This window comes from Fonsecaea monophora (assembly GCF_001642475.1).
Source record: "Fonsecaea monophora strain CBS 269.37 chromosome Unknown Scaff37, whole genome shotgun sequence".
Classification (NCBI taxonomy): domain Eukaryota; kingdom Fungi; phylum Ascomycota; class Eurotiomycetes; order Chaetothyriales; family Herpotrichiellaceae; genus Fonsecaea; species Fonsecaea monophora.
This window is the reverse complement of record NW_019173968.1, coordinates 91,991-108,705: the sequence shown is the minus strand read 5'-3', so window position 1 is coordinate 108,705 and position 16,715 is coordinate 91,991. Positions and strand designations below refer to the sequence as shown.

At 53.4% G+C, this 16,715-nt stretch overlaps 7 protein-coding genes across 7 annotated transcripts; 5 read left to right on the top strand and 2 right to left on the bottom strand.

Annotated features, from left to right (window-relative positions):
* Positions 1–895: 895 nt before the first annotated feature.
* On the top strand, positions 896–1,644 carry AYO21_05721 (hypothetical protein; the record flags this gene model as incomplete). The annotated part of the gene is made up of 3 exons (XM_022655688.1): positions 896–929; positions 1,044–1,099; positions 1,168–1,644. 3 exons carry the CDS (start codon positions 896–898, stop codon positions 1,642–1,644), a joined length of 567 nt encoding a protein of 188 aa, XP_022511992.1.
* A 414-nt stretch (positions 1,645–2,058) lies between these two features.
* On the bottom strand, positions 2,059–3,611 carry AYO21_05720 (hypothetical protein; the record flags this gene model as incomplete). Its single annotated transcript, XM_022655687.1, has 2 exons — positions 2,059–3,018; positions 3,258–3,611. 2 exons carry the CDS (start codon positions 3,609–3,611, stop codon positions 2,059–2,061), a joined length of 1,314 nt encoding a protein of 437 aa, XP_022511991.1.
* Positions 3,612–4,370: 759 nt separating this feature from the next.
* AYO21_05719 (hypothetical protein) lies at positions 4,371–5,471 on the top strand (the record flags this gene model as incomplete). Its single annotated transcript, XM_022655686.1, has 1 exon — positions 4,371–5,471. One exon carries the CDS (start codon positions 4,371–4,373, stop codon positions 5,469–5,471), a length of 1,101 nt encoding a protein of 366 aa, XP_022511990.1.
* Positions 5,472–5,883: 412 nt separating this feature from the next.
* Positions 5,884–8,699, bottom strand: AYO21_05718 (hypothetical protein; the record flags this gene model as incomplete). Its single annotated transcript, XM_022655685.1, has 18 exons — positions 5,884–5,946; positions 6,077–6,102; positions 6,197–6,381; positions 6,449–6,502; positions 6,606–6,721; positions 6,818–6,951; positions 7,018–7,061; positions 7,121–7,156; positions 7,235–7,311; positions 7,375–7,409; positions 7,469–7,569; positions 7,632–7,869; positions 7,945–8,001; positions 8,069–8,194; positions 8,248–8,301; positions 8,357–8,388; positions 8,451–8,560; positions 8,628–8,699. 18 exons carry the CDS (start codon positions 8,697–8,699, stop codon positions 5,884–5,886), a joined length of 1,560 nt encoding a protein of 519 aa, XP_022511989.1.
* An 868-nt stretch (positions 8,700–9,567) lies between these two features.
* On the top strand, positions 9,568–11,037 carry AYO21_05717 (hypothetical protein; the record flags this gene model as incomplete). The annotated part of the gene is made up of 1 exon (XM_022655684.1): positions 9,568–11,037. The coding sequence occupies one exon, from the start codon at positions 9,568–9,570 to the stop codon at positions 11,035–11,037; it is 1,470 nt and encodes a 489-aa protein (XP_022511988.1).
* A 962-nt stretch (positions 11,038–11,999) lies between these two features.
* On the top strand, positions 12,000–12,987 carry AYO21_05716 (hypothetical protein; the record flags this gene model as incomplete). Its single annotated transcript, XM_022655683.1, has 3 exons — positions 12,000–12,235; positions 12,293–12,382; positions 12,447–12,987. 3 exons carry the CDS (start codon positions 12,000–12,002, stop codon positions 12,985–12,987), a joined length of 867 nt encoding a protein of 288 aa, XP_022511987.1.
* A 977-nt stretch (positions 12,988–13,964) lies between these two features.
* AYO21_05715 (hypothetical protein) lies at positions 13,965–16,574 on the top strand (the record flags this gene model as incomplete). The annotated part of the gene is made up of 3 exons (XM_022655682.1): positions 13,965–14,719; positions 14,780–15,669; positions 15,727–16,574. The coding sequence occupies 3 exons, from the start codon at positions 13,965–13,967 to the stop codon at positions 16,572–16,574; spliced, it is 2,493 nt and encodes an 830-aa protein (XP_022511986.1).
* Between the last annotated feature and the right edge of the window lie 141 nt (positions 16,575–16,715).

The window sequence follows — 16,715 nt, the reverse complement described above, 5'->3', positions numbered from 1 at the left end:
CATCTACTCAAACGCAGCATAGGTCAGCAAACTGGGATGTGAGGCTGCAAGATATGTCAAGGTTGTAAGGGTTGGCACCTCTTCAGCCTCGTCGCCATGCCTTGACAATCAGTCAATCAGCCAAGTCACACGTTCATTTATTTGGTCTCTGTTGTTGGGCTATTTGAAGGTCGAACGGCGAGGGAGGAGCGAGGAGGAAGATGGACTCCGGCGAGGGAGGAGCGAGGAGGAAGATGGACTCCGGCGCGGACGAGGCATTGGCTATTGCTTGAGATAGACTGATCGGTATTCCGTATGTTGCAGAGTCGCAGCAAGTCCAGTTGCTTGTCTTCAAAATGGCTGCGCCCCGCTCCGATAAGTGAAAAGTCACGGGTTCTTTAGGCACCGGACCCCGCGCACTAACTCCCTATCACCCCCTGAAATACCCCTCTTAGCACCGCCTAGCACTCCTAGCACCCCTAGAGACACGCCCAAGCACCCACTGGTACCACAAACCTCTACAGCCCCGCGCTCCAATGTCCGCCTTAGCGCCGCTTCGTGCATGGGTTGCTCAGGAACAGCTGGTCCTGGCGCCCCTGAGATAGGCCAGCCGTTGTACAGGCTGGTGACGCTAGGTTCAGACAGGTGAGGTTGGTGTGGGCTCGACGCACGTGTGAACGGTGGAAATAAATAACCCAAGGCGAATTCACACATGAGAAACGGCACCAAAGGGGCGGTGTGCAATTATTTACCTAGATGCGGACAAGAAACAAACCCGCTCCCTCTCCCTCCTACTCCTCCTGCTCCCACTATATCTCTCCCCTCCCTCCCTCTCTCTCATTGCTCTTAATCCTACTCTCACGCGACCCTCTTCTTTCCCAACCTTTTTATCCAGTTCATACTGCTGCTTTTCATCATGGCGTCAAAGGACAAGCTGATTTCTTTTGAAGGTGAGTGATATACGTGCCCGCGACTCCAATGGAGGGGCGAATCTCAGCCTTCTCTCGACTCGATCTTTCCTTGTGTTATCGATGCTGACCGTCGTCTACTCTTGAGTGCAATAGACTACCAAGGCTGCTTGAACGCCTACTGGGAGTGGGCGGAGAGCTATGATTCCAAGGTGAGTGGCCTTTCCCTGACACTCGGTTTTCTAGCAACGCCATCTTACTCACGGCTGTCTCATTCTAGGATTGGGCTCGCCTGCGCAAAATCGTCGCCCCTACTGTTCGCATTGACTACCGCTCCTTCTTGAACAAGCTCTGGGAAGCCATGCCGGCTGACGATTTCATCACCATGATCTCCGATCCCAAAGTGCTTGGTGACCCGCGCTTGATGACCCAGCACTTCTGTGGCGCCAGCAATTGGGAAAAGGTCTCGGACACCGAGATCATTGGGTACCATCAGCTCCGTGTTCCCCACCAAAAGTACACAGATGCCACCCGCACCAAGGTCCTCGTCAAGGGACACGCACACAGCAGCAACATGCACTGGTATAAGAAGATCGATGGGGAGTGGAAATTTGCTGGGTTGAACCCCAACATCAGATGGGGCGAGTACGATTTTGACAAAGTGTTCGAAGAGGGAAGAGACGAGCTGGGAGACAGTGAGAAGGAGAAGATTGCAGATGAGGTGGCCAAGGCTGCCGAAGGTATCCCTTCCAAGTAAAAAGGGCGCCGCTGAGGCTTACCCGTCTACATACAACCGGAAAACGGTCTGGAGAGAACAGCACAGCAAACATACCCACAGACCGGTGGAAAAAGTACCTTTACCTAGCGTTACGACGACAGACATAGGAATGCTGTGCAACGAATGCAAGAATTGATTTTCTGGAAACTCCACACTTATTGAACCATCAACCAGCGAATTGAGTTGATCAAGCCACTCTCGCTAACGAAATGCAGGAGGATATTTTTATCACGGCGACATTCCTCGCAGATCGAGTCCGGAGGGATAGTGTATGCCACTTTGTCGACTGAAAAATCACGCGATATCCCCTGATTGGTCTGCTACTTGGTTGCTAGCGCAGATGAAAAGCACCACGGGAGCAGTGAACTCCTGTATTATGGGATTCTCTTGACTTTACTGGAGATAGACCGGGTTCGTCAAGCCGAGCAACGCATCAGACCCATTGCGGATCTCGACTCTGATAAAGTCCATGCCGGCCACATTCTGCTGGATCCTTTGCTCACTCACGATCGACACGTTCTGGAAATACCCCTTTTCGGAGACAAAACAAGCATGCGCACCGTCAAACCCGGTAGACGAGAAGCTCGCGTATACATCGGCACCCAAGTCCCCCTTAGAGACGGCATCACCGATCTCTGCTCTCCTCCCACCTCCATAGACCACTCCAAAGTCGATCTCCATCCCGGGGCCTTCAACTAAGTACACCCGGCCATTCTTCACGCCTTCGACGATACTTGCTTGGCTCCTCTCCCCTGCGACCCTCACAACGGTGGTGGGCAAGCCATTGATATCCGGTGGACTGTGCGCGTCACTTCCTCCGATTGCGGTGTGCCTCTTCCCCTTGACGAGTTCGCCCTGCCAAAACTGGACGGCCACTTCATCCAACGGATCAAATCTGCCGTTCCAGACCTCGATCGCATCGTTGTGTTCCCAGTCCAAGGTCCAGTCGCACCTTGAGCAGTTTTGAAATGGGTGGTTGACCGAAACCAGGCCTCCGGAATTGCGCACTTGAGTGGCCGCATCGATGAAACCGGTATCGTTCGAGGAGTTGGTATACCTCCACTCAACCTGTTGAGACCGTTCAAGTCCTATCGCTTGCCAGTGGCCATGGCGCGTGGTGACTTCGATTGCCCGGCCGATGAGGAGATTCGACGCATTCGCTGGAATCCAGCGACCGATGTTGTTGTTCCCGGAGTCCGTGTTGTGTTCGGAGAAGAAGACGAAGTCGAGGTTGTACAAGAGGGCGTGCGCGATCTGCTCATTAGGCAGGTACCGTCCGTCCGAGTAGATGGTGTGCATGTGAAAATCACCTCGGAGCCATTTCCAGGGCGAGGGGCTCCTTGGAGATGGGAGCTAGCGAAGGAGTCCACGGTGGTGAGTCAATGGCGGAATAAGAGAGGGAGATGTCCAGTGTCCAGTCAATGCCCGAGCGATTGGTTGCGTATGGGCCTAGCACTACGCTCCATGTTCCTGGGAGCAGAGGTCCGGCATTCTGGTTCAAGTCACATTAGATCAGAAGCCCGTGACTGTCAAGGGGATGGAGGATAAGTCGTTCTTCATCTCTTCTGCCTCATGTGGTTTGCAGAACTTACATATCCTGGGGTGGCATCGATTGCAGAGATAGTGAAGTTGTTTCTGAACCCTCCCGACCAGCCCCGTGAGCCGGAGAAGCCGGTCTCGCTGTCGATGGGAGCAACACCGTGAGGATCGAAGACACCCAGGTCGAGTGAGTTCCCTGCGCCCTTGAACGAGTAGTTCTGCAGCACCGAGATGGACGTCACATCGGCGGAGACATTGAAGGGCACGTAGACAAAGCTGAAGATCTGGTTTGGCGTGATGTGCCCTGTCAAGGTGAAGTTTGTGGGTTCTCGAGGAGATGCCTGTTGACCATTCACATGGTGTACACACGCGAAGATGATGGGCGTTAAGAAAGCCTGATGTTTCATTGTGCCGAAGATGCTGGATAATGTGCCCTTTGTTATCTGTATATGCGCAGGTAGCTCGACATGACCCTCGCTCCGCGAAAATGCTGCACATCACATCCTTTTGTAACTCTCTGTTCCTCAACTCGACTCAGTCTTTGATCTTTCACCGCTACCTTCTTGCGCTGCCCGTGATGAAGTCCGAGAAACCTTCATGGAAACCTGCGGAGGCGATCAAGGGCATCTCCATCCCACGTGCCTCACTCGACAACAACTCATTGGAGATTTTGAGGTATTGGCATGATCACGAAGTTGCACTGGGGGATGACATGACACATCGGAAGGGATAAGAGCAGGAATACAGGGAAGAGCTAGGTGCCTTTCGAAGTAGCAACATCTTTGCCGATACTCGGACGAGGAAGATCATGATGGAGGTCCCTGGAAGATCAAGGATGCAACCAGCAATTCACGACTCAGGAGATATTTGTCGCAGGAGAAACGCGCGGTGGAACTTCGGTTCCATTAGCCCACTTTATCAATTCCTGTGATCCTTCTCATTCCTCGACTACTCTCACCCAGCCAGAACTCTGCCTTCACCCACGATTCGGAAACGTCGCCGAAACTACCGAAAATGGGGACAGAACTGTGGGACAGCGAGCATCTGCCGACCGGCAAGTGACCGATTGTAGACCGCGCAAGGCGACCACCTGTTCTCCAGACGAGAGATACGTTGACTCAACAAGAACGGGGCTTATCCATAGTCATCTCTACATGTCCGCCGCAATGGAACGTACCCAGACGCTAACCGACCTCTGCGAGGTGTTTTACGTTGGGGGTAAATACATCGAGGATGATCGAGGCACCCACATGACGGGACAGGTCTGCGTGCGACGCTTTGGAAAGAAAGTCGATGACCGACCGGCCATCATCTACATCCATGGAGCCGCGCAGACGGGCACTCACTGGGAGTCCACGCCAGATGGTCGACCTGGAATCGCCTTGCTTCAAGCCCAGGAAGGCTGGGAATGCTATGTCGTCGACCAACCGGGTGTGGGAAGGTCACGATATCATGCCCACGACCTGGGAGAACTCACCCACTACACGGTCGAGGAACTGGAAGAATGCTTCACTTCGCCTCCGCATGATTCATACCCCCAGGCCAAGCTGCTTACTCAGTGGCCAGGCACCGGCAAGAGAGGAGATGCCTTTTTCGACGCCTTCTATGCCAGCCAGGTCGGACACATTGCAAAATATCGAAATGTGGAGCGTGCCTTTCGTCCTCTTGCCAAAGACCTCCTGTCTCGTACTGGGCCGGCATTTCTGGTGACGCATTCGCAATCGGGTCTTATAGGGTGGCATATCGCGGACGAGTGTCCGGACTTGGTCAAAGGGATTGTGGCTTTGGAGCCGAACGGGCCGCCATTCATCTACCCGGGTATGCCCAAATTCTACACTAGGACGCAAGCTGTCCAGCCGGGGGCTTTTGTGCGTCCCTTTGGAATCACATCAACTCCACTGACCTACGACCCTCCTCTGCCCGACGGCACAAAAAGTCTGGAATTCACACGAGACTCGACCGAGACCCACGACAACAAGGACCATGTTCCAGGAGCCCGGCTGAAGGCGCCCGCACCGAAGCTGCCCAACTTGGCTTCCATCCCCATCGTCGTGGTGACGGCTGAGGCGTCGTACCACGCCACGTACGATCACCACACAGTCCAGTTTTTCCACGATGCCGGTGTGCCTGTCACACATGTATATTTGGCAGATCAGGGCATACGCGGCAACGGACATCTCTTGGCCATTGAGAAGAACAACAAGGAGATTCAGCAGTTCATCAGCCAGTGGCTGACTGAGACGATGGCGAAGAATGCCGTGAAATAAGAACACTGGAGCCTAGGGGAGAAGAGGAACGCCGTGATCAACCGGTATCACCCTGAGACTGCGACTGGAAAGGGTGGGACGGCAGCCTAGTTTCGGGTCTACCTAGATGCATGGCTCTTGCAGCCTGATCGGCGATATTATGCATGAGAAGGGGTTTCCTGGGCAGCGCAATATCACGAGGGAAATGATGGACACGAAGCCGAGATTTTGGAGGGTTTTGGACCTGACTAAGAAGAAGATCTTTGGACGACGCGAAGAAGAGGTGGCTTGGGTTTTTTTTTTATATAGGTGCCTGAGACCACGTCTATTGAATGCACATGTGCCCATGCCCACTCACAGCTTTGCCTTCCTTCCCCCTTCTTCCCTACTTCTACCAACCCCCAGTACCCTTTGTTGCGTCCAGCTGGTCCGCCTAGAGATCCTGGGCAAATTTTTGGCCCGCGAGACGGCCAAAGGTAAGCGACCGCAAGACAGACTGTTTGATCACCGCGGAGTTTTATCAGTTGAAAAGATCCAAAAAAAAAGGAGTTGAAAAAGGGTCAAAGGTGCTGGTCGACCCAAGATACCGACGATAGGATAGGATAGGATAGGATAGAATTACTTACCACCGCCCCGGGATATTCGTTGTAGACTATGTAGCAGAGAAGAGCACATGGTCAGCAATGAGACCCAATTACCCATGGATCACGCTTGGGATTTTGTCCATCCCGGAAGAAAACACTTACAGACTCCAGAGAGTTCGCCCGTGCAGTACAGGTTGGGAATCGGGGCGCCGGTGATGGAGATGACGCGGCTGTCGAGGTCGGTCTTGAGCCCGCCAAAGGTGAAGGTGACGTTGGCTTTAAGGGGGAAGCCGTAAAAGGGAGCGACTTTGATGGGAGCGGCCCAGTTGGACTTTTCGGGCGTCAAGCTATAATAGATTCCCGAGCGTCAGTGGTGGCGGTGGTGGCGGCAGGAGACACAAATGATTCACATACCCTCGCGTCGACTTTCCGTCGTGCTTGAGCAGATCCAGAGGCGCATCGTTGATTCTATTATTCGTTGGGAGAGACGTCCCCAAGGGTCAGCGGAAATGTGATCAGTCAAATCAAATCAAAAATCACACCATGAGATTTTGAGGGAGAAACAACTCACGCCGCGTTGAACTCGTCCACGGTCTTCTTGAGTGCTTTGGGATTGATTCCGAGTTTCTCGGCCAGTCCCTCAATCGTGTCGCTCGATTCAGGTTCCAGGTCGGTGGTCTCGAATACCTATACAGTCACATGTATGATCAGTTGAGTGACCTTTTGGCTAGTGATGAGGAGGTGAGAGGTGGAGGTGGAGGCGAAGGAAGTTGATGAACTGACCCAGCCTGGTCGAAAACGGTCCATGATGGGCTTGTCGGTGATACTAAGGTCCGGATTAGCCAACGGATACAGAACCCTGGACCAGCTCAAGAGGAAGAAGAAGAACACGTACAAATAGGCCTCTTGGTCTTGGTCTTAATGTCCCAAAAAGAGAGAAATGTCAGAAATCATGTCCGGTCGAGGGATGTCTGATGCCATACCTCTCCAAACCTCCAGAGCAATCATCTCAAAGGTGGCAAAGAGTCTGTAAATGTCAGTCGGGGCTGCATGGTAGTTGCCAGACGATGTCTAAGGGTAACATACGAGTCTTTGCCCTCGTCATAGAAGCGTTTGCAGTCTCTGATGATTGGGTCGTCAGCCTTGTGTGTGCCATCCCGGATTCCCTTTCCCCTCTGGCCAAGGACGCGACTGGCCTACCTGTTGACCACGATACCAAAATTGTGGCCCCAGATGACAGCATCGGGCTTGGTGGTTCGAGAGTCGACCATCTCACACTGTATATCTCTGCGTCAGTTGGACAGTCCTGGTCCCTGGGTTAAAGGGGTGTCACTACTCACATGGAGGCCGTTCATGGATCCCGCAACTTGGGCACCTGCAAGCAAACAAGGTCAATTGGCATCCCAAAACCAAAGCCGATGTAGCTGTACGCACCGACTTCCATGCCCATCTTCAGGCCGAATCCCGTGTTGTATTTCAACCCTGGTGCGATGACGGGAAGATGTTCGACACGCGGGCCGACAAACTGGGCCATCCTGTTATCGAATGAGTATGTGAATGTGGATATGAATGGGCACACCGCAAGAAAAGTGCATACAGGTCTTTGCTGCCCTCGAAGCCTCCACAAGCCAGCATGACCTTCTTCCCGAAGACCTTGGATAGCTTTCCATCAGCCTGTCGGACTCGCACTCCACAAACCTCGCCTTGCTCGGTTTGCAGGAGGTGTTCGGCCGTCGTCTCCCACAAGACCTTGACATTGGGGTACTTTCGAATGTGATCGAAGAGGGTGTTGATGATTGCATGTCCACCGCCAACGGGATAGCAGAAGTGCTGGCCTGCCGGCGAGTGACAAAGGCTCGTTAGTTCCAGAAATCTATGGCCGACTCAGACAATGGGAGGTGAGGACTTACGGGTGCTAAACTGGACCAAGAGATTCTCTTCGTAGTGATGGTGCAGTTTGACGCCGCCTGTACGGTCCAGAGATCAGTCCTCAAAAGGTCTATCTGATGAATTTCCCGACATGTCCTAACTTACGCTCCTTGAGGTAGTCGACCGAGATCGGCGCCTCCTTCTCCAATTTCTCGCAGTATGCTTGGTCTGCAAGCCCGCCGCTGTGCAGGAAAATAAGTCCCGTAAACCCCACCTTGGGAACCAAAGGATCTATTTACCTGACGCGCTGAGACAGAGGGTTAGTCAGGCAGGTCAAGACGGACAGAGATCGATACTTGCCTTCATAACGTGTTTCCAATTTGGGTCAAAGACATTATCTGCAGAGATGGTTAGGGCTTTGAGGCTCCAATTTGGATGGATGAGCCGTGTCACCGTCCGTGAGTCGAAGGACTGCTTGTGTCCATCTAGAATTTTTCGTCAGAGACGATTACTGGAATGCAAAGAACAAATCGATCAATCTGATTACCTGCTGGCACCACATCGTTCTCCTTCCTTGCCGGCCTCGATCAACGCGATCTTGCCAGACTTCCCGAGTCTCTCACACTCCTCGAGGAAGCGAAGGGTTGTGGTAGAGCCCTGCACATAAGATTAGAATCAGGCTCTAAAATCAAACCTTTTGTCTGGTGTTCGTAAGGATCTATACCGCAAAGCCACTGCCGACCACGACAACATCGTAGACTTCTCCAGTACTGGGGAGGCTGTTGACGAAAGACATGGTTTCGACGACGGCCAAGACCAAGATAGGGGGGTAGAAAGGTCCGGGTTGATCAATGGATTGGGATTCAGAGATGGAATCTGAAGAAACTTACAACAAGAGATCTAAATTATCTGGGACGGACTCGACGACCACGGCCGTGTCCTTTTATCACATTGCGGGGGACAGATGAAGCCAGCTCGCCGAAGATGGGGAGTCTACTGTCTCGCAGCGGACGTGACTTCCAAGTGAGAACGGAGTTTAACAGCCGAAGGGTTGCCCAAGACACTGTCAATCTCCATCTCGTATTCTTCTTGAGGAGAGGAGAAGATTTCTTACCAAGACAGGAACCAATAGACACAAGCCGAAGTTATCCGCCTCGGGCTTGGACGGTGAGGCAGTGAGCCTCGTTGCTTGCCGCTGTATAGGGTCAGTCGAGATACCTATCGGGGGGAGGACCAGGGAACCAAACTTGACGTTCCAATGTGAAAACCAAGCCGGCTAGCATTCCCAACGGGGCTAGACCAGCAACATTCTCCATCCCCCGCTTTTTGAAACTCTCCACCTCCACAACCTTAACTTACTCCGTACAGTATCTTGCCGTTGACCTAGAGTAACTTACAATCGTGACATGCCGCCTTTATCCGACATTGCGCGGGCTCAACTCCCAGAGCTGCAAGCTAGTGTGCCACTCACGACTTGATTTGGCGCAGGCTTTTGGCTTGTCGTCCGTCCGTTGCGTTTATTTCCCCCCATGTATTAACCGAGGATCGGTCATGGATACCAAGCAAACTTGTTCGCCGGACCCCAAGGTATACATTGGGGTTCATCTGCGTCCTCTTTTAGCTCCTATTCCATTGAAATCTACCAGCGAGGAAAGCAATCAATCATGGTCGGCCTTCCGTCTCATGTTGCCAAGGTGCTGCCCAAGCATTTCTCGCTATATTACGGAGGAGCATGGCATGAGCCAGAGACTCAAGAAGCATACCTCGACACCTACAACCCAGGGACAGGCGAGGTGATCACTCGAGTGGCTCAGGCCACAGCTGCTGACGCCGAAGCTGCCATCAAGGCCGCCCACGCCGCCTTCCCGGCATGGCGAGACGTCCACCCAGCGACAAGAGCGGAGTTGTTGCGCAAGGCAGCTTCCATTGTCCGCTCGCATGCTAAGGAACTGGCTATGCTAGACGCCGCCAACACGGGCAACCCGGTGAATATGATGGTCCCAGATGCCTTGACCGCCGCCAACGCCTTGGACTATTTTGCCGGTCTGATCCCGATGGTTAAGGGCGAGACTATCCCTCAGGCCTCGGACGCCTTCCACTACACGTTGCGTGAACCGCGAGGAGTGGTGGTGAGACTGGTGGCCTATAACCACCCTGCCATGTTCACGGCCCAGAAGCTGGCTGCCCCGTTGGCCGCCGGAAACACAGTCATCATGAAGCCTCCTGTGCAGGCGCCCTTGTCGGCCTTGTACCTGGCAGAGATTCTCGAAGGTGTATTCCCCCCCGGCGTTCTCTCGTTCCTTCCGGGTGGGTTAGATGCCAGCGTCACGCTCTCGACGCACCCGTTGGTCAGTATGGTCACGCTGATCGGCAGCGTCGCCACCGGCAAAGCCGTATACAAGGGCGCTGCCGACACGTTGAAGCCCGTGATCTTCGAGCTGGGCGGGAAAAATGCGTTTGTGGCCTATCCAGACGCCGATATCGACAAGCTCGTCGAGGGTATCACAAAGGGTATGAACTTCTCCTGGGCCGGCCAGTCGTGCGGCTCGACGTCACGTGTGTTCCTGCACGAGTCCATCCATGACGAGGTCCTAGCCCGAGTGGCCGCCCAAGTCAAGAAGCAATTCGTGCCGGGTGACCCTTTGGACGACAAGACCACCATGGGCCCCGTGATCTCGCGCGTCGCTCTGGATCGGGTCAAGGGCTTCTGTGAGGATGCCCTGGCCGAAGGCGCCCGGCTGGTAACAGGGGGAAAACAGCCCGCCCATCTGACGGGCTTTTTCTTCGAGCCGACCATTTTCGCCGATCTCAAGCCACACATGCGGCTGGCCAGGGAAGAGGTGTTTGGCCCCATCATGGGCGTCTTCAAGTGGACGGACGAGGACGAGCTCTTCAAGGTTGTCAACGACACTGACTATGGCTTGACCGCCTGCGTCTTCACCCAGAACCTGGCCACTGCGCACAGGGCCGTCAAGAAATTCGAAGTCGGCTACGTCTGGGTGAACCGCGTGGCGTTGCATTATGTCAATGTGCCATTTGGAGGATACAAACAATCGGGATTGGGAAGAGAGGAGTGTCTGGACGAGCTGCTCGCCTTTACGCAGATCAAGTCTGTCAACATGTCTATTGACTAGAATTGCGGATTGGAATCGAAATATATGTTCCGCTGCTTGCCGTCACAGATATTGAACACACGACAGATTAGAGTACAAAAAAGGAACATCAAACAGGCGGCTAGAAACACAGAACTCGCATTCGAACCTCCTTCTAGAGGATGTCAACCAACCGGTTGAGCTTTAGCTTACTGGGTAGTAAGAAGTAGACAGATTCGCTCGGATCAGGTTCGATCTGGGCATTATGACATCGGCCTCCCGTAAAATCGGGAAGCCCTGGTGTCTTGTTGTTCCCATTAATGCAAACATACACGTCAACCACATTACCCTGGTCGGTGCACAAAACCTCGCAGATTGCTTCTCCGCACGTCGAGGACTTGGCCGAATACTGCGATTGGTAGCTCCTCATTCGAAAGCGACACCCTCGTCGCCCTCGAATAGGATTGACTCTGCAAATTGGGCCGCGATTATCCGCCCCGGAGACCATAGGCCGGCCCGATCAACTTCGGCCTCGCATGAACGATCGACTACGACGATAGCCATGGCGCCAATAGTGGCAGCACCGAGCGCTGGGCTTAGTTCCAATTTTGCTAGTGCAGTCCTATGTCCGCGCGGTGGACAGCATATGTTGCACAAACGGGGATGTGAATTGTACGGCTTCGACTCGACGTCAGCACCACAAGGGCAGGTAGGGGCTAGTATTCCGACAACTTTATTGTCGCGGATGAACGAGCAATAGAAGCGGTGTTGGAATTTCTTGTTCGTCTTCTGCTCGTCAGGGAGCCATGGATCCGTAGTCGACTGGGTCCGAGAAGGTGTCTGCGATATCATCCCAATTTGAAAGGTGGTACAGATCCATCGCTCTATAAATATAGGGCCTTCTCGTGTATGTCAGACCTGGTGAATTGAGGTTCATGTACTACTCCCCCAAAATTCTCTTGACGGGTGTATCAGTTACTCGTTCTAGTTGAATTCCTCACATCATGGCCAAATCCGCAGACTTGGAGAACAATAGTCGGGACGTACCCCTGCACAACGGCGTCGTGTCTGACACGCACGACCTCCATCACGAACGGGACAACCCTGACCATGCGTTGAACACCATCCGCACGGCGGGCAGCGTTTCAATCAGCGCGGAGCTATTTGAGAAGATATACTTGACGCCCAAAAACCGCGTGTCAAACAACATCCGCTCGACGTTTGGAAATCCCACACCTCTGTGAGCGAACCTTGGACCGTGGTGTTATTGTAGTTGTTTGCTGACTGCTGTCCCTAGCTGCCTCGTCGGCTTCTTATTGTGCGTCACCCCCTTGTCCAACGTGCTGATGGGTTGGAGGGGCGCAGGAGGATTGGGCGCTGCTGAAGTGTGAGTTTTGGTCTGGGTCTGTTCTTCGTGGTTCGGATTTGCTCACGTCACGTCCCTCGTATAGAGGAGCATACTACTTCTTTGGAGGCCTCCTTATGATCATCGGCTGTGTCTTCGAGTTGATCCTGGGAAATACATTCCCTTGCGTCGTCTTTGCCTCATTTGGCGCCTTCTGGCTCACATTCGCCGCGACCTTGACGCCTTTCTACAACGCTTCGATCGCCTATCAACCCGATGACCCGGCCACCGCGGCGTCGAATCCTGTGTTCACGGCAACATTCGGCTACTTTCACCTCTACATGGGTCTTCTGTGCCTTGTCTATCTGTTCTGCTCGCTCAGGACTAATGTCGTCTTTGTCTCCATCTTTGCCACCCTCGTCCCGGCCTTTGGCTGCTTGACTGGCTATTTCTGGAAAGCGTCGCAGGGCACCGACGCTAATAACCTCCTGGTAGCCGCCGGCGCCATCACCTTTGTCACCAGTCTCCTCGGTTGGTACTTGCTTGTGATCCAGTTGTTGCTTGCGGTGGACTTTCCGCTCTCGTTGCCCGTGGGTGATCTCAGCCATTTGATCCGCGGTGCGAGCGACCGGACCAAGGAGACATGAGGATTAAAAGCATCACTCACACGTTCATACTACGCTGGGACGGCATCGCAGATGCATTGGAGGAGTCGAAGAGGCTGTGGGGGTTCTTGCTGCGAGGAGTGCGTGCTAAGGGAGGTCTCATACACTGATGGATGTAACGACGGACAATCTCAGACTCGTAACCAAAAAGGTGTCGTTGTATTTTAGTAATGGATGGTCAGCAAGTGCCTTGAACAAGGAGCGAAGCAATCCTATCAATAAGCATGGAATTCATTTATCTAAACTTGTTACCAGGGGCCACTTCCGTTGGATTGATCATCCTATACCAGAACGTGATGCTGAGATGCTGTTGGGAGGTATCTTGATGGAATCCATGTCTCGTGTACTGTTGTTCAACGTGTAGGATTCTGAACCTTCCCATCACACATGCTTTCCTCCATCTGACGCGGCGGCGTTAGGAATTGGGCTAGTCCAACACCAGTACTGTACAGATAGCCTCGAGAAAGCCTAGTCCTAATTCGACTATAGGAGCGGGAGATCTATGCGCTATGCCTCTCATGGATAGTGAACTAGCCATTAATAGACTAGTCAGCATCGGCTCGGTTGTAAGGTTCGAAGAAGCACCCAATAGAGTTGACAATATTATCAAGAAAGTCTTAGGGTAAATACCTAGGAGCCTTGTATTTGCCAGTCATATAGCGTGGCTCTTGTATGGTTTAGACCTTCTTGGTGTCCACGGCTGTACGGAAAAACAGGATATCGCGCCCCCCGTGAGGCTGGAATACGGGGGACACCCCCACCCTCCCCTGACCACAGAGCCGATACAGGCACACATTTTGCGGGGTACCAGAACAAGGGTGTTCCGGTTTCGGGGCTCTCCTGGATTCAAGGCAAGATACCTTGTCCGCATGTGACGATCGAGCATAAGACACATACAACTGAAGCGTGTGCGTGGCTAGAGCAAATACTTCTATCACCCCATCAGCGTGACTTCTTCGATGTCTTCTGCAAGATCCCCAGGGTACGGGTCCAATGTGACTGTGGGACAGAAGGACCAGAGCCAGAAACCCACGACAAAGAATGGAAGGCCAAAGGGTGTCACCTACAAACGAAGCTACGTGGCATGTTTGCGTTGTCGTTCCCGCAAAGTAAAATGCGATCTCGACGGGGAGCCTCCCTGCGCCAAATGTCGCCGCGAGCATCGAGAATGCGTCTTTAAGAGTGAATACAAGACGGGTCGACAGCGTCAGCCTCCTCGATGGGTTGAAAAGAGCCACGAAGCCGAATTGATGGCCAACAACACCCCGGCATCGGCGGGCCTGACTGAGGAGAGGGATCCTGGGCAGCCCTCGACGACCCGAGACAAAGGGTGCAGCAGCAACGTTGGCCACCAGTCCGCTAGTCCTCGACCGTCTTTGATGGAGCGTGCCATGTCCAAAATCATGATCGTACCCAAATCAGTGGATGTATTGGGCACGCCGTTTCCGGCCGACTCAGCCACCGGACTTGAAGATGTAGCGGCCAATTCGAGCAGCGCAAGCAGCGACTGCTCCAACCCGCAGGCTGGCTTCACAGAGCAAGCCAACCCATTCGTCCATGGCCACTTGGATCTGGACACCATCCGTCCACCCCTAGCGCCTGGGGTATCTCGACTATCAACTGTTGAGGACAAGACTCTAGAGGCCTGGAGCCGATATAGCCTCGTCCGGCAACGTTGGCTCCTCGCACAAGAAGCCGTCACGCTTGTCGATCTGTATGTGCTTACCCCATCTACGCTCCCCTCCCTAACATAGTCTCCTGATATGCGCCCTAGGTTTTTCAAGTACCTCTCTCCAATGAGCCCGGTGCTCATGTCGGAGTTTCAAAGCCATTCGACCCATCAAAGACTGATTACGGAAGAGCCGATGCTGTGTACCACGATCCTCATGATCTCGTCACGCTTCTTTGTCTTGCCCGGTGCTGGAGGTGTCGTGCGCAGCTACATGATTCACCAGCGATTGTGGCAATGCTGCAGAGGTTTCCTTGAGCAGGTCGTTCTTGGACGCGGAACCCACTCGGCCAAAAGAATGTCAGTCCTCAGCATCATCGACAGCTGTCTTTTGATTACCGACTGGCATCCTCGATACGCCGATTTTCCTCCCGAAGATGAGACCAGCGGCGATCTGTGTCCAAGCCATCAACCCAGCCAGACCTACGACACCTCGCATTCGGACTCCCATCTGATCCGCTGGCGAGAAGACATCCTCGAACCCTCCAAACAGTCGGACCACTTTTCGTGGATGCTGCTCGGTATCGCGACGACCCTGGCCTATAAATCAGGACTCTTTTCTGACGGTCCCGTCATTGAAATATTGGATCCCAAGGTCCAGGCCAGGTCCATACGAACGACCAAGTTGCTTTACGTTTACCTGACCAACCTCTCAGTTCGGCTCAGTTGTCCAACTCAGCTCCCCGAGAATTCCATCTCTACTACCCAAGCCAACTCTGCTCTGTCGAGCGACGATCCTCTAGCAAAGGACTGGGATTTCTTTATGGACTGCTGGCTAGAGCTGGTCCGCCTGATCAAGACAGCCTCTGTGTTATTCTTCGAGTCACCCGCGTCGACCCAGAAACAGCTCTTGACGGGGCATTATACCATTCTGTTGGACCATTTTCGGCCGTCTCTGACGCGCTGGCAAGAAAGGTTTGCAACATACTCGAACAGTAGGTCGACCCAACGATGTGGGTTAGCAGAAAACTAATTGCCTTCTACTCTGCTAGGTCTCCCTCAGTCACTACGAGACCTTCTACTGATAGAATTCCAAAACTTGCGAGTCTATACCCACGCCCTGTCGATGCAGGCCATCGTGGAAAGAGGTTTGGCTCGCGGGATGCACGGTACGGATCCTCTGCAGACGAACATTACATCGGCGTGCTTCTCGAGCTCCGACTACGTCTTCTTGCAAGAGGTTGTCGACGGGGCCAGCGAGATTCTCAAAACAGCTACTAAAATGGCCCTGTCTGGCAACCTGCGATACATGCCCGTCCGCCAGTCGCTCTGTTTCATCTCGGCCGCCATCTTCCTCCTCAAAGCCATCAGTATCGGGTCGGGGAGCATCGCGATCCAGGCGTCTCTGGACATTTTGGACGACTGTATTGTGGCCTTGAGGTCGTCTCCCATTGATGACATGGATTTCTCGTCCAGGTTTGCCACGCTGATCGAGAAGCGAGTGGCCAAGTTGAGAGAGTCGTTGATTGGGGGAATGCGCCATACCAGCAATAATATCAACAATAGCGAACACCACCACCACCACCACCACCACTACAACCAAACCAACCACGACGAAGGTCGGTCGAGTTGCCACGAAATAGGCGCGGCTGGGGACCCTTCAGGTCTTTTGCCCGTGCATGCCACCCAGAACCAGGTCGATCTGGCGTCAGCAGTCGTCACGGAGAACCTCGACATGACATCGCCTGGATGTGCGGACTGGTGGGCCCGACCGTTCGACAAGAGCATCGCTCCCTTCAGCTCTTCGGGCAATTTCGTCTCCTCGGGCCTCGAGCTCGACTCTCTTGACTTCTTGTGGAATCTGCCCATGGAGAACCAATATGGAGAGCTGTTTCCTTGATGAACGAGAACTTTGTGTGACGAAATTCCCAATAGTCTTGGTGTACATTATTCCGCTTTCAGCTCGTAAATGCATCAAGTCCTTCTTTTTGGGACTCATCTCCCTTGACCTAGACGCGTCCGTGATTTGATTTGTCGTACC